This window comes from Phaenicophaeus curvirostris, chromosome 4 (assembly GCF_032191515.1).
Source record: "Phaenicophaeus curvirostris isolate KB17595 chromosome 4, BPBGC_Pcur_1.0, whole genome shotgun sequence".
Taxonomy (NCBI): domain Eukaryota; kingdom Metazoa; phylum Chordata; class Aves; order Cuculiformes; family Cuculidae; genus Phaenicophaeus; species Phaenicophaeus curvirostris.
The window spans coordinates 18,101,436-18,122,090 of NC_091395.1; the positions used below are offsets into that span (position 1 = coordinate 18,101,436).

General features: G+C 42.1%; 1 protein-coding gene across 3 annotated transcripts in view; it reads left to right on the forward strand.

The window, feature by feature from the left end:
- PTPN13 (protein tyrosine phosphatase non-receptor type 13) overlaps positions 1-20,655 on the forward strand; it is a 126,047-nt gene that overhangs the window by 12,730 nt on the left and 92,662 nt on the right. For all 3 annotated transcript variants that reach the window (XM_069855368.1, XM_069855367.1, XM_069855366.1), the window contains one exon: positions 12,140-12,259. In XM_069855368.1, the coding sequence (XP_069711469.1) occupies positions 12,145-12,259 (115 nt within the window). In that variant the 5' untranslated portion in view covers positions 12,140-12,144. Of the gene's footprint in view, positions 1-12,139; positions 12,260-20,655 lie in introns of those variants that run through there.

The following is a 20,655-nucleotide window of genomic DNA, read 5'->3' on the forward strand; positions in this document are numbered from 1 at the left end:
GAATCTCCATGTTTACACTATGTGAATGTAGCTCAGAGCTCAGTTATATTCTACTTTATCCAATCGTTTGGGATTTTTTTTGTTATTGGTTTCACTGAGAACTGTTTAATATATTTTTTGTCTGGACTTTATTGGTAGTTCACTTAAATTACGTTACGTTGACAGATTCTCAGTTACTGGGTGAAAAATTGAGATGTATCCTGTTCAAAGTCAATGTTAATGAATTTCCAATACTCTCCTCCATAGCTCAGCATTAGTTCAGGAAGGTGAAATGTCTTTCATATAACCTGAATAGCAACTAAATGCTTTCGAGAAATAGCAGTTAAATAGATTCATAGAATAACCAGGTTGAAAGAGACCCACTGGATCATCAAGTCCAACCATTCCTATCAAACACTAAATCATGCCCCTCAGCACCTCGTCCACCTGTGCCTTAAACACCTCCAGGGAAGGTGAATCAGCCACCTCCCTGGGCAGCCTGTTCCAGTGCCCAATGACCCTTTCTGTGAAGAATTTTTTCCTAATGTTCAGCCTAAACCTCCCCTGGTGGAGCTTGAGGCCATTCCCTCTTGTCCTGTCACCTGCCACTTGGGAGAAGAGGCCAGCACCCTCCTCTCCACAACCTCCTTTCAGGTAGTTGTAGAGAGCAATGAGGTCTCCCCTCAGCCTCCTCTTCTCCAGGCTAAACAACCCCAGCTCTCTCAGCCGTTCCTCATAAGGCCTGTTCTCCAGCCCCTTCACCAGATTCGTTGCTCTTCTCTGGACTCGCTCCAGAGCCTCAACATCCTTCTTGTGGTGAGGGGCCCAGAATAGATGACTTTTTCTCTGGAAAGTTAATCACTCATGGAGGGAAAAAACTGGTGTAAAGTCTCTTATGAGGAAAGGTATAACAGATGTGTACACAGATGATGAATGCCATTGAAATGCTTCCCAGGAAATGGTCCTGCCCTTTAAAACTTGTTAGCGGTATAATTGTTGTCCCATGCATGTAGAATGAAGATCTGGTTTCTGGACAGATGGGTATATGCTACTGCAGTTGCAGCCCATCTGCTGGTATCAAACCTGTTTTTACTAATGCTTACAGAATCTTACTTTAAATCTGCCTTGACCAAAACCTTTAATAGACTTTAGGGACCCTCTAACAAGGCTTTCAGATAATTGATCGTGACTTCTCAAAACAGATCAGTGTGCCCGCTCCTTCAAAACCCTGACCTTCTGGGTTTTTTCCTCTCCTGCAACAGAAACTTAAAACAAAGGTGTTTTTATTTTTGTATATGTGAAGTATACACATGCAGACAAATGCACATAAACATTTTTTATAGATAGAGGGTGACATAATACATGCATATGTACATGCACATATATATGTGTGGGGACACACAAACTCTTTCTTACATGGGAGTGCACTAAAAAAAGCACATCCTTTCTGAAGGCTGAGGAAAAGTTCAGAGAGCCAGGTATGTAATCATGCTTGCCAGTGCTTCTCATTTCCTTAGAATCAGTCTGCCTTCATTTGAGGAGAGTGTTATGAGGGAGCAGCTTATCATTTGTCTTTCTAATTGCTGTACACAGGAACAATTTTTCCATGGACAAGGCAAATCCAGCCAGCTGCCTCTTCACATCTCTGCTAGTCCCTCAAAATGTAGATGTTTCCTGACTGGGCCTCAGTATGAGAATGGAGTGCTGTCAGATGTCTCTGTTTTGAAGATGTAGTTTGTTTGAAGTTGATTCTCACTTGGAAATGTATGAAGTTGTTTTCTAAATTTAGTCACTGATTACTCCTGCTTAAAATTTCTGTAGCATAAATCTTTATACAGAATTTCACACCTAACAGAAGGACAATACATTATAGAACTTTTTAGTTGTATTTTTTTGCATATAAAATGTATAAATCTCATGCCTTTTACTACTATGTCTTGAGTAAAGAAAGGCACTCAGAAATTACTTTTTTTTTTTTTTTCCTGCTACAGAACAGTGGAGAGAATGCTCTGCTCTTTGAATAAGACTTGATGTTTGCTACTGTGCTGGTATTAGTGTTTTCTTCAGCTTTCGATAAGTAGAGCAAGACTCTCTCAACTTATACCTTAGTCCTAAAGATGCAGCTGCTCTTGTGTATAAAGTTCTTGACAGCTGAAATGCAGGCCTATGTTCTGTCTTGTCTGTTTTTCAGGGTAGAAATTCAGACTTTCACAATAAGGATTAGTCATCATTTGTGTGAGTAATAGCTTTACTCCCAGACAGGTAAACTCACAGATAAGATATCCATGGTGTCATCCAGCTGCAGACTTCATAATGTTCTGTTCCTTATGCAGTATCTCTCTTTGCTGGGGAAGAAAAAAAAAAAGAACCAAAAATTGTAACTGTCTGGGCAGGCAGCACACCACTATATTTTTTTTTTTCTGCAGCAAGTCCTGGGATTCTGTGGTGTTGCCTGTGTTGTAGAGCATGTGCAGTCACTTAAAGAAATGTAAATTTCCCAGGAGCTCGGAGCATTGCTGTCTTGAGCATCAAAGACTGAAGAAATTATGCAAGATAGACCCTTCAGATGGAAAGCTCTATCAGGCATCCTGAGGTTTGAGAATGTAGTAACTTCTTCCCCCAGCTGTAGCGCCACGTCAGAATTTTTTCTGACAGTTACCAGGAGCTAAAACATCATTCAGGGTCGTGGCTGAGGAGAGCATTATTACTGGGATGGTCCATGTTTGTCAGTAATTGTTTAGACTCATCAGCTGTTTTCACCCAGAGTCAGAGGCAGGAAAAATGTGAGTGAGGTTGTAAATTGACTTATGGCATTGGGTAAACAAGCCATTGAACTATTTGTAGTAATTAATTAGCTGAAGCGAGCAGTTGCTAGGTGGTGACTTCTAAATTGGTTGTTTGGGGTTTGGTTTTTTTTTCATTTTCATAGCAAAAAAAAATTCAAGTATAGTTTAGTAGAAGTAATGGTAGGTAATGTGATCCATGCGGGTGTTTGAGCTAAGTGTGTACTTAAACAAAAAAATCCTTGTGTTGTAGTGGTGAAACTTCTTTACCTGTGTACGCCTAAGATAAAGTAGTGTCGGAGGAATCGGATGCAGGTAGATACACTTTTCAAACTTGTTCTCTTAGTTGGCCAGGTTATTTTCAGTTGTTGGATATTGTTTCCTTCCCAGGCAAGACATATGAAATAACTGTTAATATGAACTGTCCTCTGGATACTAGAAGTTTGTTGTGGTTGAGTGCACAAGTTATGCTCCCTGCTAGCAGACTGCATTTTTGTAGTGAGTATGTAAGGGTACTGCTTTCAAACTGAAAACACAACAGAATTGTTTTTGAAATCAGTACATTTAGCACATGAGTACCCTACATCAGATTTTTTCACAGTATCACAGAATAACCAGGTTGGAAGAGACCCACCGGATCATCGAGTTCAACTGTGGAGGAACTGTTTCAATGCCATAGTAAAGTATCTCTTCTGCAAATTTCTTTTTCCAACATGTCTGGTTATCAAACACATGAGGCTGACAAAGATTTTTTTTTTTTTTTTGCTTGCATCCACCCTTCCCCTACAGGGAGAAGAAGTCTGAAAAACCAAAGTGAACCCCACTGCTCACCCACCATTAGAACAGCAAAAGCCATTTGTTGAAGGATTGGAAGTGACTATATAAGATTAAAATCTGGTTTTGAAGTAACATATGGTGAAGACAGCCTTTATACTTGTTAAGAGCATGTTGACTTTGACAGTTATTAATAAGTACACTACAATCCTAACACTTTTCTCTAATTAATAAGGTTGGTGGATGTTAAAAATTATTTTTACCAACATCTTAGCATATTAACATCATGGTGCTTGCCTCACTGATCTGAAAATCAGCAATTTTCTGAGTTTAATAAAACCAAACCAAACAAATAAAAAACACCTCCTGTAAAGTTTTCTGAAGTTGACTTTCTCTATCTAATGCCATGTCCAAGAAATTTGAGGACCTTTACTTTCTTGGCATATTGTGCTTAGTTTCTTGCTGATCCAGTTGTGCTGCCTTCATTTACGCTGGCTATTATTTGCTGCAAGGGACTATCATACTGAGAAGAGACATTTATAAAGCAAGATACTGTTCTCTGTTGTTGGGACTGAGAGGATTAGTAGCTAACAGAATATGAACCCTTCAATATGAGGGAATTTATGTAGTGTAGTCTTACTTGTAGATACCTTAAATGCCACAGATCATGAAAAGTAGTGTTTATTGACTTAGTATAATGCTTTTTAGTGACTCTGTGATATTTAAGTCACGTGCATACTACTATATCTGCTACTCTGACAATAAATTTCATTCCCTCTTCAGCTGTGCTAAGAGATGCAAGTGAGTAAGGACAGACTTCAGTCACGACCTTTTTATGGTATGTGAGGAATGTGTAGCTCTTGCATGCAACAATAGGATAACTGCTGGACTCTAGCAGGAGCTGCCAGTGGGATAACTGCTGGACTCAAGTGGAGCTGCCATTCTTTCTTTCTTTTAGCATAAACTGTCCTTGGTGTGGCAACAATGTCACCCACATAGACCTAGCAAGAGTGAACCCCAGCGTACTTCCTGAAGAGTCACTGTGTACTGAAAAAAGTAATATGGAAGGATGCCAAGTCTTTGTCAAGACTGCTGCACTATCAAGAGTTTCTGTAGTACGTGAGTGAAGTGACATGATAGACGGTACATCACTACATCATAAAGTTATGTTTTCAATAGCAAGATGTGTTTTGCTTGTGATTATTTCATGTTAATAGGAGAGTTTCGTTTGTCATGTGTGAGTACGTGTTATTGGTTGATCTGCTATTTGAAAAGTGTTACTATTGCCGAGCTGTTTCACAGTCCTAAAATTTCTGGTTTTGCATTTATAAAGCTTGTCTTAGTCACAGATTCTCTGTTCCTGCTTAGCAATTAAAATGAAAGTTGCAAGTATGAGAAATGCACCAAGGAGATGTGCCTCTCCAAGGTGGAGCAGGATGAGGGAGTTACCCAAGGATCTTACAATTAAACTAAGAGAGGGATAGAAGAGTCATGCCTTGATTTATGTGGATTAAGCTCACTTTGTAGTGATAATTATATACTCTTCTGAATACAATTTTAATATCAGATGTGAAACATCAGCTACCCTGATGTATGAAAAAACATTCTACAGTTGCCTAGAAAACATGACTTTCGTGATTATTGTATTCATTTTGGACTGGATTTACTAGTTTGCCTTACACAGAGTTTCAGATAAACAAGTTTATCTGGTTCTGATGATAGAGAGACAGAAAAGCTAGGGAGGGAGTCAGCAATAACCCTTGCTTGTCTTCCATTGCAAGTTCAGTCCAATGCCAAAAAACAATTAATTTCCACCTTCCAGGAAAGAAAGCAAGCATTTCTCAAGTAAAAGAAATGCAGCTTGCCCTGGAGGTTTGAGCCAAGGTTCTCAATATGGCACATTCTTCTGTCTTTCAGACATGGGAATGTAAGACTGATTTAAGGCTTTGGAAAGAGAAATGCTGCCATCTGGTCTGTTACAGTAAGTGCGAGAGAATCACTGTATGCTCAAATAAAAGGCCAACAGTGTCCTTTGTTTCCTGGGGTGTCCTCACGTTCTTCAAGTTTTATCACAAATTTGAGCTTTACTTAGGAGGGTTGAACTCAAGCAGCAAGCTATCAGTTTGAAATTGCATCTTGTCTTCAAAGGCATTTTTTTGTATAGTTTAAGGATTAGCCCAGGAGCTTGGGACTGTTGATGACACTTCATCCTGTCTGCCCACAGGAGAGAAAATGAGGAGAAGTGTGAGTGGAAAAAGCTAATCTCTTCCAGAACTAGGAGAGGAAGTTCTTGGATGGTAATGCTAATCTCTGCTGACCTCTCCAGAATGAAGGAGGGAGGAATAGTGCTTATGCTAAGATTATATTGTATTATTATTAGGTAGCTAATGGATTGAAAAATGCTGCCAAAATGTGTTTGTTCACAAAAACTTAATTTTGCACTTTTTCTGGCAACTATTTAGAGACAGAAAAAGAGGGGGGGGCATGGGATTTACATCTTGTGAGGCTTTTTGTCCCTTCTTAATAAGAAGATAAGAGAAGTAAAGAAGAATTGGTCATAGCACAAGGGGGTTTTGCCTTATCATTCAAGACAATAAATAGGAATAATGTGCAGTAGTTAACTTGAGAGGAGGATTCTTTTAAAAAAAAAATATCTTTAAATACAGTTGACTTGATTACCTTGTATATTCACCTTGACTGCATGCTTGACTTGCGTATTTGCAAATAATGCCTTGTTTTGTGGATAGTCTATGCAAATTGAACCTGCAGTTATAGGAAACCGCATTTTATGTGCAGACATCTAACTATGTGTGTATTTGAAAATAAATTTCAAAGTCTACTGAAGCTTGTTGGGGATAAACTAATTGATAGATGTATTCCAGGTCTTCTCCAGGGGTGAAAGATGTGGGTCAATGTAAATAAATAGGATAGATGCCAGCGTTCTGAAATTACAGGGCATGGTTACGACTCCAGATACTTAGGTTCTGAAATGGGAGAGGCTAGACTTTTCAAAACTGTTGAGGTTTAGTTCCAGTTCAGTTTCACTGGGATTTGTGCATATCAAATGCTTTTAGAAAGCACTTCATACTCAATGAGTGTTTAATAAAAGAGTCAGAAGGCAGCTAAGCATGGCTTTAGAATGATGAATTTTAGGAAGTTCTTTTGGACAGAACTGTCTTGTTAAATGAGCTTCTGCTTTCAGGCATTTGTATCTGCAGAGGAGAGGCTGAGAAAGGGCTGTTTGCTTATCTGCTAAAGGTACTCCTTTGAAATTACCATGTTTTGCATAAGTATACCTGTGGAGCAAAGGGGCAATAGGAGAAAAGGGACAGATAAAGTCAGCTAGCAGTGTTTTATGTGGAAGAAATAAGGTTGTTTTCTTCACCACAAAAAATATTTTGGATGTATATATAGCCTTCTTGCTATTTCTTCTCTGTTTTAAATTTTGTCGAAGGATAAAAACAAGCACAACAGTATCTAGAAACTATAACTATGTTCTAGATTTTTTCACTGCTTTTAGCACATCTGAAAAAATGCACAGAGTGTGGCTTGAGCAGCTGCTCTCCATGTTTCTTGGCAGAGTATTCTGATGAGGTATCAAATAACTATGAGTTACTGCAGGCATCTTAGCTGATGTTGTTAAAGTGTGGCTTTTGACTTGGAGTTTGGTTCTGTAGTTACAAAATGGGGAAAAATGCTGATGCAGAAAGTAAGAAAAAAAGCAATGGAAGTGCATTACTAAAACCAAAACAAAGTTGTCAACCAACAGTTAAGTTGAAGCAGTTTAAACTTTTGACTTTCAGTCTGTTTTTAGGAGCTTTTTGACAATATTACTGTTATTATGTCTTTATTAAACACAGTCACAGCAGTAGCTTCCTTAATATTACATCTGACAAGAGTTCAATAAAATTGGGGAAGAATAAGCTATTAAAATTTTCCAAATTTTTGGTTGCTATTGGAGACCTTCATTTTCAAACTTAAAATACGTAAGTAAAAAATTTAGTGGTTGGGGAAATCAGAATTTTGAGCATTTCACTTCTGTGCTGTTTATTAATGTCATGTAAAAAGCTGGATGTTTTGAATACTTGGGAAGATGTAGGAGAAAAAAACAAGTGTATACCTTGCAAACAGTGATTTTGACAGTAATACTTTTGTTGTACTTTTCGTCTTGCCTTGGACCAAGAAAGTGTCAGGCTACCTTCTGTGCCATATTGGCACTGTCTGGATGTTCCATAGGTGGTGTGCTTTTAACTCAGGCTGCTGGGACCCTAGAGGGTCGGGGCAAGGAGGTTACTGACCTTGGGAGGAGGTGGAACTACCCTTTTCACTCATCCCACAGCGTATAAGTTGTCAGCCTTAGAGGGAGGAGCTGGCACTTGGTCCTTGTGAAGTAAACAGGCTTTTTAAAGGAAGTGTTTGAGATATAGGAGAGGCCTTTGGCTTGAGCGGCATTCTTTCTTGGAACTGTGCTGCTTATATGGCTTAGGACTGAATGGCATGGAGGGTGAGAAATTGCATTCAGGGCTTGTTGGTACAAATGATTTAGACCTGAACTTGCTGTCTTGACCTGGAGCAAAAAGAGCTGCCTCCACATGATGTAACTCCTTTCCTGTGGAAATTGTACTCCTTTATGGTCTAGGAGTAAATTCTGTCCCAGAGCAAGCAACTCGAATGTAATGTTCACGGCTATGCTTCTCCAGCGTTAACTATTTTAATTTGTCCACAGTCTTCTTACACTGTATTGTGCTCTGCTGTGTGAATGCCCCTTTTTGGATGTTCTGTAGCTGTGATCTTGTGTGGGTTTTGGGTATATGGGGAATTCACACCTTCACAGTTCATGTTGAGTTCATACCAGTTAGCCCTTTGATGCACCTGGACTTCTCACTTGTGAAGCAAGGTGCAGGAACAGGATCCTCCTGATCCCATCTCCAGCTAAGTGTCGCTGTGCCTTCATGTTAAGATGCCACCATAGTGCTGTCCCAAGGAAAAAAGGAAGTTAACTCATTCATATAATGTGCACCTTTCAGTGTTCATTTTTATCAATTATCAATTTTATCCTTTATTAGAAGGAAAGGAATGGGGCACAGATTGCCAGCATAACAAATCTTGCTTACATTAAGTGCAGAAGTCACAGGGAAAGGTCTCATTGCAGTAAAGTGGACTGACAGGAATCTGACTAATAGTCCATTGAGAACTCTGCTGGTTCATCCAGATTTCTTTGCTGGTCAACTTGGTACCCTGAAAAACATAGCAACTGCCAGGACCATCTTTGGAAGTTTGTAGCAGACTAGTTTGTACCATTAATACAAAAGAAGTCTTCGTTTTTCTTACAGTTCTGTGTTCTGTAATTTTAGGCCAGTACTATTAGGCTTTCTTAAAATCTGCTCACCCTTTCTCCTTGGATTAGCTCTTCTTTGAAATCAGCTAAAAGTTTACCCCTGATGGAGATTATTCATCTTGGCCATGAGCAACCTCACCTAGGGGAAGGTGTCCCTGCCCATGGCAGAGGGGTTGGAACTAGATGATCTTTGAGGTCCCAGCCCAAACCATTCTATGATTCTATGATCTTTATCCTGTCTTCTCTTTTCTGCAGTTTAAGAGATTACTGTAGTTCTTAGCCCATTGTCCCCTGTTGCTATCACCCAGCTTCCTTTTCCTGAGTTCTTATCCATAAGAGTTTAAATACAGTTTAAGTGGTGATTAATTTTAATTAGAAAATGAATGCTATACAACCATGTAGCCACAGATCTAACTGCAATTAGAGGGCTAAGATGTGAAGATAAGCAAATTTGATACTATATGCTATAAAAGCTCTATATGATTTTCTCTTGTATGAGTGACTTGTTGCTGTCATTATGTTGCTGTTTATCAAAATGTTCAGGCATTGCACAAACCCCAAACCTCTTGCATGTATTTAACACCTGGCACTTAAGCTTCTCAGTTCACGGAGGACCAGTTGGTATTGAAGGCTCCCACGATCTTAGGAGACAGCAAACTCAGAAGAATTGTGCAAACTTTATTATTCCTCCTTTCTTCTTGTGAAAAACATGTCGCAGACAAACTAGAGGGGAAGAAGTATGTTTTCAGCCAGGCCCTTTTACTGACAGTTTCATCGTGTTAAGTTAATGATGCCCAGCTGCTAAGAGGTTGGCTGTAGCGTAGCAGAACAATGGCCATGCCTTTGTCTACAAACATTTCACCTCAACTTGCTTCAGCCAGTTCCTCAGTGACACAGAACCATTTTGTGGAAGCTGCTGTAGTGTCCAGTGTGTTGGCCTGCTCTTTGCTGTGATAGATAAGCGCCACAGCTTCATCATAGTTTTGAGGAAGAAGAGTTACAGGAAAAGTTACCAAGTTAACCAAAACATTACTGAAACAGATACGCTTCAATGACAGTCCTACTCAAATCCCAACTCTTGCTGTTTTGTATGTGGCTGTGTTTGTAGTAACTGATGTTTTATTTTATTCTACTTTGAAATTTTGGGGGTTTGGTATATCGTGATCTTCAGTTTTATTTGTCAAGCTACGACTGGATGTAATATGCAAGCAGTTCTTGTTGCTTACGCTGCTACAACTGAGGCCTGTGTGGCTGGGTGGATATTCATATACTTACTGTGATCAAGAAATTTTTTTCTTGTAGGAATCTTTTACTCTGGATGTAACATGTTTGGGACTTTGAGCAGACATGCTTATGGTCCCTGTAGTGATGTTCAATAGCGAATCAGCTTATGTCTGCTACAGAACAGTCTGCACTGTTATTTAGTCACAGCTGAAAGAAATCAGGATTTTGCAGGATGGGGAAAAGGGTATGTCAGAGAAGGATTAGGAGAGGAGCGTTTTTGTTGGTGGTGTTACACTCAACATACTTCCTTTGGAATATTTAGCACAATGTTTTCATTTGCATATCATACATTTTTAGTCCCTAGACTAAGACAAGATCTTTTAATCTTAGTTATCCAGTTTGAGTCTAGATGCGCATACTGAAATTTGAGACAGTACCATGAAATCGCAAAATTCCCTGATACGGAGGATAGAGTAGGCGCTCTGTGCCACGTGGATGCGAATCTCCTACTGAGCAGAACCATGTTTATCTCTGGCTTTCCATCCATTTACTGCAACTTTCTATTGGTCCCTAGGTTTCCAGTTTGAATGGTGTATTTATTTTTCTCTTAGGGAGTTCAGAATTCATCTTTCTTTTAAATATAGTCTGGATGTGTTTTCCCTTCCACTATCTTTTGATTATGACTTTTGGACATTATTGTTGAAAATATCTCTGGCTTAGTAAATACACAGAATAATTGAATGCTAAAAACTGGCAAACTGTGAGGTAAGGAAAAATAAGCTGTCTGTGATGAAATGCAGCCAACATTATGTAAATTTTTGATAGCATAGTATAGAATTCTAGTTGAAAAGGCTCTGGATAATAGTTCAGCAAGTATCTCCAAAGCCCATGTTTTCAGCTAGAAAATGCAGAATATTCAGCCTTTTGTATTACCATTGTATGGGTATGAGCCTGAAAGTATAAACCCTAGAAAGCATGAAACTGCCTAGACAGTTCAGAAACCAAATATAGCAAGTTAGCTTGTCCTCCTTGCAAATTGTCAGACTAATATCTGTGAGTGTACATCTGAGCCAGGATCGTATGCTAATGGGGAGATTCCAGCTAGTTGATTAGAAGTGAGGGAGAGGAACATCTAGCAGTACTGTTGGGTCATCTGAAGCTGTAGATACCCGTTACTGATCTCGAGACAATATGCATTGCTTGTGGAACTGTCTTTCCACCATCAAGTTCGGAAACTTTGAGACCTACAAACTCATTACGGATGATTGACAATATACCTTAGGCTCTTACTGCAGCTCACTGCCTCAATTTTTTATTCTTTGAGTTTTAGAGAGAAGCAGAGAGAGAAGCTACTGCAACTGTATCTCAGTCAGAAACATAAATTGGCATGAGAACATTTTCTGTCCATAGGAAGGTGAAGTAATTAAGCAGACACATGATTTATTTGCTCCTTAGCTTACCAAAATGATGAAGCTTTGTCTTTGCCTGAATGTTTAGGGGTGCATTCTTCAGTTCCCAAATTGGTTTTGGACAACTGAATATTATATTGTAATAGGGTGAAAATGGTTTAACTCTCTGAAAAAATGTTAAAGCCTGACCTCTTTTAGCTGGAGAAGGAAGTCTTTGTTTTCTGGAAGTGTAATATGTAGAGCACCGCTAATGGTTTTACTTTTTCTTTCTTAAATGCATGAAGAAGCTGAACAAAGGAGATAACTATCACTTCCACAGCTGGCTTGCTTGCATGTTTGAAGGCAGCACTTATTATTTGGTCATGAGATAGTATAAACAGCCCTGTGAAAATATATTAATATGTATCATTATTGTCTTAACTCAAGCTTATCTTCTTCATAGTAGTAGATACTCAAGAGTTCTCTATCGCCACAGTGAATGTTTTGTAGTATTTGTATTTGATGGGTTCTGTTAATATTAAGAGAATTTTTGTGGCTGAGGATTGAATGTGGGTTACAAGACTGCTGGAGTGCTATATGAAAGGAGAAAATAACTCTTATGTATTCTTAAATCACTCTATCTCATTTCCCAGGTAACATGCACGTGTCACTGGCAGAGGCTTTGGAGGTTCGGGGGGGGCCATTGCAAGAAGAAGAAATATGGGCTATTTTAAATCAAAGTGCAGAGAGCCTTCAAGAACTATTCAGAAAAGGTAAGTATTTTTAAAGAACTGGAAACATCTTGGTAATGCTTACATATCATGTAAGTAATCTCCCCTGTTCTTCTTAGGCTCTAAACTCAAATAATAACTTGTTTCTAGGTTATCTTTGGGGAAGGTGCCTAGCTGCACCCCTGCCCAAAGGATGTTTCCACCATCACTTCAGTTTCTGCCAGGACCTGTGGCACATTGTTTCATGTAGAGACAACTTCACTTTGGTAGGAAGCTACCGCAGAGTCTTTGAATTATTTTAAAATCATTGAAATGAGATAGAAAATAGAAAAAGTGATAAGTCTGAGACCATTGGAGCACGTTGTTCCTGAAGAGGACATAGAAACAGGTACAGTACAGTGCAGTCATGATCAGTCTGCTCTGAAGAGATTTAGTGTCAAGTGAGGCAAAGGGGAGCCACTGAAAACTTGCCAGAGAGCTAGTATCATTCCCCAGAATGCAATTAGCAAGGCATATATAGGTAATGGGAAGAATGTGGGTTGTACTTTGAAGGAGTAGAAATATGTCTCCTCCACCATTTCCCCAACTGAGGGACTACTGAGTTGAGCATCTGCAATACTGCTAATAATTATATGTTTTACTGCTCTAAGTATGAAACTCTTCCTTATGTTTTTATTTATATTATATTTTATATTAGGATTTCAGCAAATTCAGGGGGCCCATCTCCATGCTTATGTCTAAGCATGCATATGTAAGCTTATTCAGTTTCACTCAAGAAGAATCAAAAGCTCATGCTTCAAAAATAGCCATTGTTTTGCCACATTACTATGCAAGGACTATGCAAAGACTCCAAAGAGGGCAGATGTGGGCAGAAACTGCTCTACAGCATTTGATTTCTGTTCAAGCTTGAATTAGCAGTTTCTCTGAAATATTTTTGATAGGCAAATTATGGGTAGTTTTGATATCCCATACAAATTTCCCTATTCCCCTTTACCACTGAGCTCACAGCCCATGTATGGTAAGAAGCATTCTCTATTAAGAATACTGAGTTTATTGTTGCAATTTGACTGACTGTACTGTCGCTCTGCTGCTTGTGTTGTAATAAAGGGAAAACTGTCATCTGTTTTCCTCTCTCTTTCTCTATTTGTTGTCTCTCTGAGAGAATCAGAGGAATGATTTTTTATTTTTTTTAGGAGGGCAGGTTGTTGAGACCCAGTGAGACCTTGACTCAGGAGAGATCTTGAATGATTAGAGGTTTACTCTTGTGTACTTTACAGGAATTGACACGTTGAGCTCTGTCTTTAAATCCACCTGAAAGATCACAGCAGGATGAGAATACAGTAATGAAACCACTTACAACGTTATCCTACCTAGGTCTAAGTTCTTTCTAAGAAGGAAGCCTCCACTGAAAATAAGAGTTTACCTTTTCTTGGCCTGAGATTAGAGCAGAAAAGAGTTATCATAATTACTATGAAGGCTATATGCAAGCACTGAGAATTATATTATTATTGTAGAGAGGAGGATGCTGGCCTCTTCTCCCAAGTGACAGGGGACAGGACAAGAGGGAATGGCCTCAAGCTCTGCCAGGGGAGGTTTAGGCTGAACATTAGGAAAAAATTCTTCACAGAAAGGGTCATTGGGCACTGGAACCGGCTGCCCAGGGAGGTGGTTGAGTCACCTTCCCTGGAGGTGTTTAAGGCACGGGTGGACGAGGTGCTAAGGGGCATGGTTTAGTGTTTGATAAGAATGGTTGGACTCGATCTGGTGGGTCTCTTCCAACCTGGTGATTCTATGATTGTATAATACAGTCAGCCCTCCTTCAGGGGACAAGTGCTGAAAGATGAGGGCACAAAATGGAAATCTGCCCCAGGAATTCTGGTATATGCTTTTAAGGTACGCAAATGCGTGCCAGCCAAGACTGGCTACTGTGGCAGGAGCTTCTCGTCTTACTTCCTATCAGTGAAAACCAAAACACAAATTGAGATAAAATCAGTGACAGAAGACTCTTTCTCTTCCTGGAGATGAAGCTATTATATTGAGTTGTTTTTCTGCTGGTTCAGCAAACTATTTTCAGTTGCATGCTAGCCCGGAAACTCCCAGAAAAACCCAGGCGGGGCGGGGGTCCTGACAGCCCCACACGCCGGTCCCGCGCGGTGCCTGACGGGAGGGGCGGTCCCGGCGGCCACCGCGGGAGATTTAAACAGTCCCCCTGGGAGCGCCGCGAAGAGGAACGTGGCAGGGCACGAAGGCAGGACGCAGAGAGGACCTAGAGACTAGACAGAAGACACCGAGGACCATGGTGGCCACCTGGCAGAAGATTAAAGCTGCTCTGTGTGCTGCAGCAGGCAGGGTGGATGCTGCCACCCAGACAGAGCCACAGTGGGTGCAGGGAGCTCCCCAGACCCTGGGCTGCAGGCAGTGCCCCCCTCCCACACCAACTCGTGCCTCTGGTACTGGCTCCACTTGTGAAAGCTGAGCTCGAGTGGGGGAGCTCCTTCACGTGGTGGAGGAGCCAAGGGAGGAGGTGAAGAGGCTGGGGACCATCAGGGAGTGTGAGAGAGAGATAGACCAGTGGAGCAGGGCCCTCTCACTAACTCAGCAGCCTGCTGGGGCTGGAGTGTCCAAACACCATCCACCTGCAAACTGCAAGGTTGGGGTTACAAGAGATGGGGAATGGCAGCAAGTTCCTGCCAGATGAAAGAAATCTGCTCCCCTCACCCAGGCACCAAAACCCCAGATCCCCCTGGTGAACAAGTACCAGGTGCTGCAGGTGGAATCCAACCCCGAGGATGAGGATGATGGCTCCCAAAGCCTAGAATCCTTCCCTAGGCCGCACCATCCTCAGAAAAAGATAAAAACATCCTCCATTAAGAAGAAGAGGAGGGTGATTGTTGTAGGAGACTCCCTCCTAAAAGGAACAGAGGGACCCATTTGCAGACCGGACCCACTCCACAGAGAGGTCTGCTGCTTACCGGGGGCATCAGTGAAGGAGGTAGCTAGAAAACTTCCTTCCCTGGTCCACGAGACAGACTACTATCCTCTGATAGTAGTCCAAACTGGTAATGATGATCTAGTAAACAAAAAGACCAAAACCATCAAGAATGACTTCAGGGCCATTGGGAAAATGGTGGAGGGCTCTGGGGCACAAATAGTATTCTGCTCCATGCGAAGGCTAAATAGGGAGGAGCAGGAAGCCAGGAAGAAGAATTCGATTAATGCCTGGCTCCAAGCCTGGTGTGAGGAGAGGGGCTTTGGCTTCTTTGATCATGGGGTGACTCACGCACCCCCATGCTTTCTTGCTAAGGATGGGACATGTGTGTCTCCTAGGGGGACTAAAGCCCTTGCTAAAAACCTAGCTAAGCTCATAAATCGAGCTTTAAACAAGACGTGAAGGGGGAGGGGGTTGAGCCCAGGCTAGACAGGAACAAGCCTGGATGTGGGGCAATGGTGATTGGGAGAGGGTGTGCTGGTGTGGACCACCAGTACCTCACCACACAGAAAGTTGGGGAGAACACACCTGAGGGTGCTAAGGGAGATACAGGCACTCTGGAGCTAGCTACTCCAGTTACCAGGCAATTGGGAATGAACTCTGTTCCCTCTAAGAGGGCTGAAGGCTCAGCAGCTCAGCTGAAGTGCATTTACACCAATGCACACAGCATGGGGAATAAGAAGGAAGAGTTGGAAGCTGTCATAGGGCAAGGAGGTTATGATGTCGTTGTCATCACGGAAACATGGTGGGATGACTCATATAACTGGAGTACAGCTATGGTGGGGTACAAACTCTTCAGGCAGGATAGGAAGGGTAGGAGAGGAGGCGGGGTAGCCCTCTTTGTAAGGGAGGACTTTGACTCCTTTGAGATGGATTGTGGTGATGAGGAGATTGAGTGCCTGTGGGTTAAAACCAGAGAAGCCCACCAGAACGTAGATTTTGTGATGGGAGTCTGTTACAGACCACCCAGCCAAGGAGAAGCAGCTGATGAGCTCTTCTATAAACAGCTGGGGTTAATCTCTAGATCAATGCCTCTCATTCTTGTGGGAGACTTCAATCTGCCTGTTATCTGCTGGAAGTACAATAGAGCAGAAAGGAAGCAGTCTAGGAGGTTCCTGGAGTGCGTGGAAGACAACTTCCTTGCACAGCTGGTGAATGAACCAACAAGGGAGGGTGCCCTCCTGGACCTGCTGTTTGTGAACAGAGAAGGCCTTGTGGGGGATGTGGCAGTAGGTGGATGCCTAGGACTAAGTGACCATGAGATGATAGGGTTTTCTGTTCTAGGTGAAGTGAAGAGGGTGGTTAGTAGGAGAGTAGCATTAAATTTCCAGAGGGCAGACTTTGACCTCTTCAGAAGGCTGGTTGGCGAAGTCTCATGGGAGACAGTACTCAAGGGCAAGGGAGCCCATGAGGGCTGGGAGCTCTTCAAAAAGGAAATCCTAGCAGCTCAGGAGAAAGCCATCCCCATGTTCCAGAAAAAAAGCCGGCAGGGGAGAAAACCAGCTTGGTTGAACAGAGAGATCTTGAGTGATATCAAGAAGAGAAATGTTTATGGGCTTTGGAAGAGGGGACAGGCGTCTTGGGTGGACTACAGGAGGGAAGTGAGATTGTGTAGAGAAAAAATCAGAAGGGCTAAGGCTCAACTAGAAATCAGATTGGCAAAGTCTGTGAAAGATAACAAAAAATCTTTCTATAAATATATAAATAATAAAAGGAGGACTAGGGAGACCATACAGTCCCTATTGGATGCAGAAGGAACAACAGTGACAGGGGATGAGGGAAAGGCTGAGGCACTTAATGCCTTCTTTGCCTCAGTCTTTAATTGTAAAGAAAGTCGTTCCCTCTGTGTATGTACGCAGGAGCTAGAGGAGCAAAATGAGGCTCCCATGATCCAAGAGGAGGTGGTCAGAGCCTTGCTGGCCCGACTAGACACCCACAAGTCTATGGGGCCAGATGGGATTCATCCAAGGGTATTGAAGGAGCTGGCGGATGTGCTGGCCAAACCCCTTTCCATCATCTTCCAGCTGTCCTGGAAGACTGGGGAAGTTCCATTGGACTGGAGGCTGGCTGATGTTGTGCCCCTCTACAAGAAGGGCTGCAGGGAGGATCCAGGAAACTACAGGCCTGTCAGTCTGACCTCAGTGCCAGGGAAAGTCATGGAGCAGGTGATCTTGAGTGCTATCATGAAGCACATGCAAGAGAACCAGGTGATCAGGCCCAATCAACATGGGTTCACAAAAGGCAGGTCTTGCCAAACTAACCTGATCTCCTTCTATGACCAAGTGACTAGACTCTTGGATGAGGAAAAGGCTGTGGATGTGGTCTTCCTGGACTTCAGTAAAGCCTTTGACACAGTTTCTCACAGCATTCTGCTTGAGAAACTGTCAGCCTCTGGGCTGGACAGGAGCACACTCTCCTGGGTGGAAAACTGGTTAGATGGCCGGTGGTGGTAAATGAGAGAAGTGGTGGTAAATGGTGTTAACTCCAGCTGGAGGCCAGTGACAAGTGGTGTTCCCCAGGGCTCAGTGCTGGGTCCAGCCCTGTTCAATGTCTTTATCAATGACCTGGATGAAGGCATCGAGTGCACCCTTAGCAAGTTTGCGGACAACACTAAGCTGGGTGGAAGTGTTGATCTGCTGGAGGGTAGGGAGGCTCTGCAAAGGGATCTGAACAGGCTGGACTGCTGGGCTGAGACCAATGGCATGAGGTTTAACAAGGCCAAATGCCGGGTCCTGCACTTGGGGCACAACAACCCTATGCAGTGCTACAGACTAGGAGAAGTCTGTCTAGAAAGCTGCCAGGAGGAGAAGGACCTGGGGGTGTTGGTTGACAGTGACTGAACATGAGCCAGCAGTGTGCCCAGGTGGCCAAGAAGGCATCTTGGCTTGTATCAGAAACGGCGTGACCAGCAGGTCCAGGGAGGTTATTCTCCCTCTGTACTCGGCACTGGTGAGACCGCTGCTCAAATCCTGTGTTCAGTTCTGGGCCCCTCACCACAAGAAGGATGTTGAGGCTCTGGAGCGAGTCCAGAGAAGAGCAACAAAGCTGGTGAGGAGGCTGGAGAACAGGCCTTATGAGGTGGCTAAGAGAGCTGGGGTTGTTTATCCTAGAGAAGAGGAGGCTGAGGGGAGACCTCATTGCTCTCCACAACTACCTGAAAGGAGGTTGTAGAGAGGAGGGTGCTGGCCTCTTCTCCCAAGTGACGGGGGACAGGACAAGAGGGAATGGCCTCAAGCTCCACCAGGGGAGGTTCAGGCTTGACACCAGGAAAAAAATTTTTCATGGAAAGGGTCATTGGGCACTGGAAGAGGCTGCCCAGGAATGTGGTTGAGTCACCTTCCCTGGAGGTGTTTAAGGGATGGGTGGACGAGGTACTGAGGGGCATGGTTTAGTGTTTGATATGTATGGTTGGACTCAATGATCCGGTGGGTCTCTTCCAACCTGGTTATTCTATGATTGTATGATTTTAATTAACCTGGGATATAGCCCTGTGGTAAAATGCGCTTCAAATTAAAGAGCTTTACTGTGTAGGTAAGGTTGACAAAGGCAATCTGATTTCTCCCGGCAGTGTTAGGATGAACAGACGGTCTTTAATGAAGATTTGACTTCACTAAGGATACGATCTAGATACCTTTTCTGAATATCAGTTTCTGTGATGCCTTATAAAGATGCATTGCAGAGATGCAGGAACAGACAATGCAGAGGTTTCTGTAGGCTTGTCTGTGACTCAGTTTTGTTCTTTATTTGTGGAGGACTTGTAGCAAAAATCGGGAATTCTAGAGAAAGCCGCTTTTCCTTGGTTAAATTTCAAACCTGGCATACAGCGTGAAAGAGCTATTCTATGGCAGAGGGCAAGTTTCTAAAATTTTTCAGAACTCGCCAATTGGTCCTGGGCAGAGGGCAGTGAGCTTTTAGCTTCTGCAGGTTCACAGTATACTGAGCTCTGACTGGTCTCAGAGATGTTCATTTCTTCCTCATGTAGCTCTGAAGTCCATGAGCATTTTCTGTATTAAGTTTTCTTTTCAAAAAACACAGATTTGATGAATTCTTTGTCTGTAAAAGTTCTGCATGTCCTTTAGTAAGTCTGCCTTCTTATCCATCAAAGCACTGAATAAAAGAAGCATAGAATGAAAATCCATCCCTTAGGTTATTAATGATGTATCATACCAGATCTAGTTTGGTGACTGACACAAAAATGTGCATATTTTTATGCCTATTTGTATTTACAATTCTAGCAGATGTAGAACAGTTTTTAAAGTTGATTTCAATCATTATAAGCAATGAAAGATTAGATTGAAATACCCAGTTGCTAATCACTGATTTAGAAGATCAAGTCTGGTAGCTGTCTTGTCAGCATAATATAAGCTGTTAAATGGAGGAGAAAGGCAGTCTAGTAGATCTGCAACTGAGTGACATCAGTTGTACTGGTGACGTTGAGATTAATCTGGAGATTTGAAAAGGCCGATACCAGACCTGCCCTTCTCTTACATCTGTTTAATTATGTGCAATAACTGTTTTGTTGTTGAGAGGGTGTATCAGCTGTTTCAGACATGCTGTATCTTGTGCTCAGTACTCCATGAGGTCAAAGGAACAGGTCTTTGAAGTGAAGCATTTGGAATGTGAGCTTATAAGTGTACAAGGAGCATGCTGTGCTCTCTGCTGCTAAGAATTATAACCAGGCCTCCCTCTCATTTGGTTGGTTTAAGTGGAGAAGATCTATCAAAACTTCTAAGTGGGAAAGACTTCATGAGTCACTTAAACTACTCCTGTGCTAAAGCCTGTATTGTGGATTCTGAAAATAGTTGGACCTTATGTTTGAGGACACGTGTTTACAGGGAGGCAAAAGAGAAAGGGGAAAAAAAGTAGTCTGGTAATGCAAAGGTAGGTTGAGCAAAGAAAGAGACTTTACAAATTGACTGTCTAGCAAATTTGTAATGGCAAATAATTTATGTAAAGAAGTGATATCATCTGAAAGTGGGTGTGTTTTAGGGACCTGTAAATCTTGTTAACAGTCATACTTTTGCATCTGCTTAGCTTGGCTAAGTCTAATGACAAGAAGGAAGCTGAAGTGTGAAGTGTGTTGATGATAAGTAATGGTGGGCCCAAATGGTCATAGACCTAGTTGGGATGGAGAGGAAAATGAATTTTTTCAGTTGCTGAGGGAAAATGCAGGGCAGGGATTGGGTGGCAAAAATCATAATTTTCCTGCCACTTCTTGCTGGGAGATATTTAATGATTGTTTTATTTTTTTCCCTTTTACCAAAAGCTGCTAAGAAACAATTTTTTTTTCACCTTCTAGTGAAACCATTTGATCTTTTGGTTGCTGAAAAGGGAAGAGATGAGGCTTTTGTGGGATTCGGTGGGGATTTTTTTGGGTTTTTTTGTTTTCAAATCCCCTGTCCTCAATTGAGGCTTGGTGATCACTTGTGCTCTTTCCAGAACTCTCTGC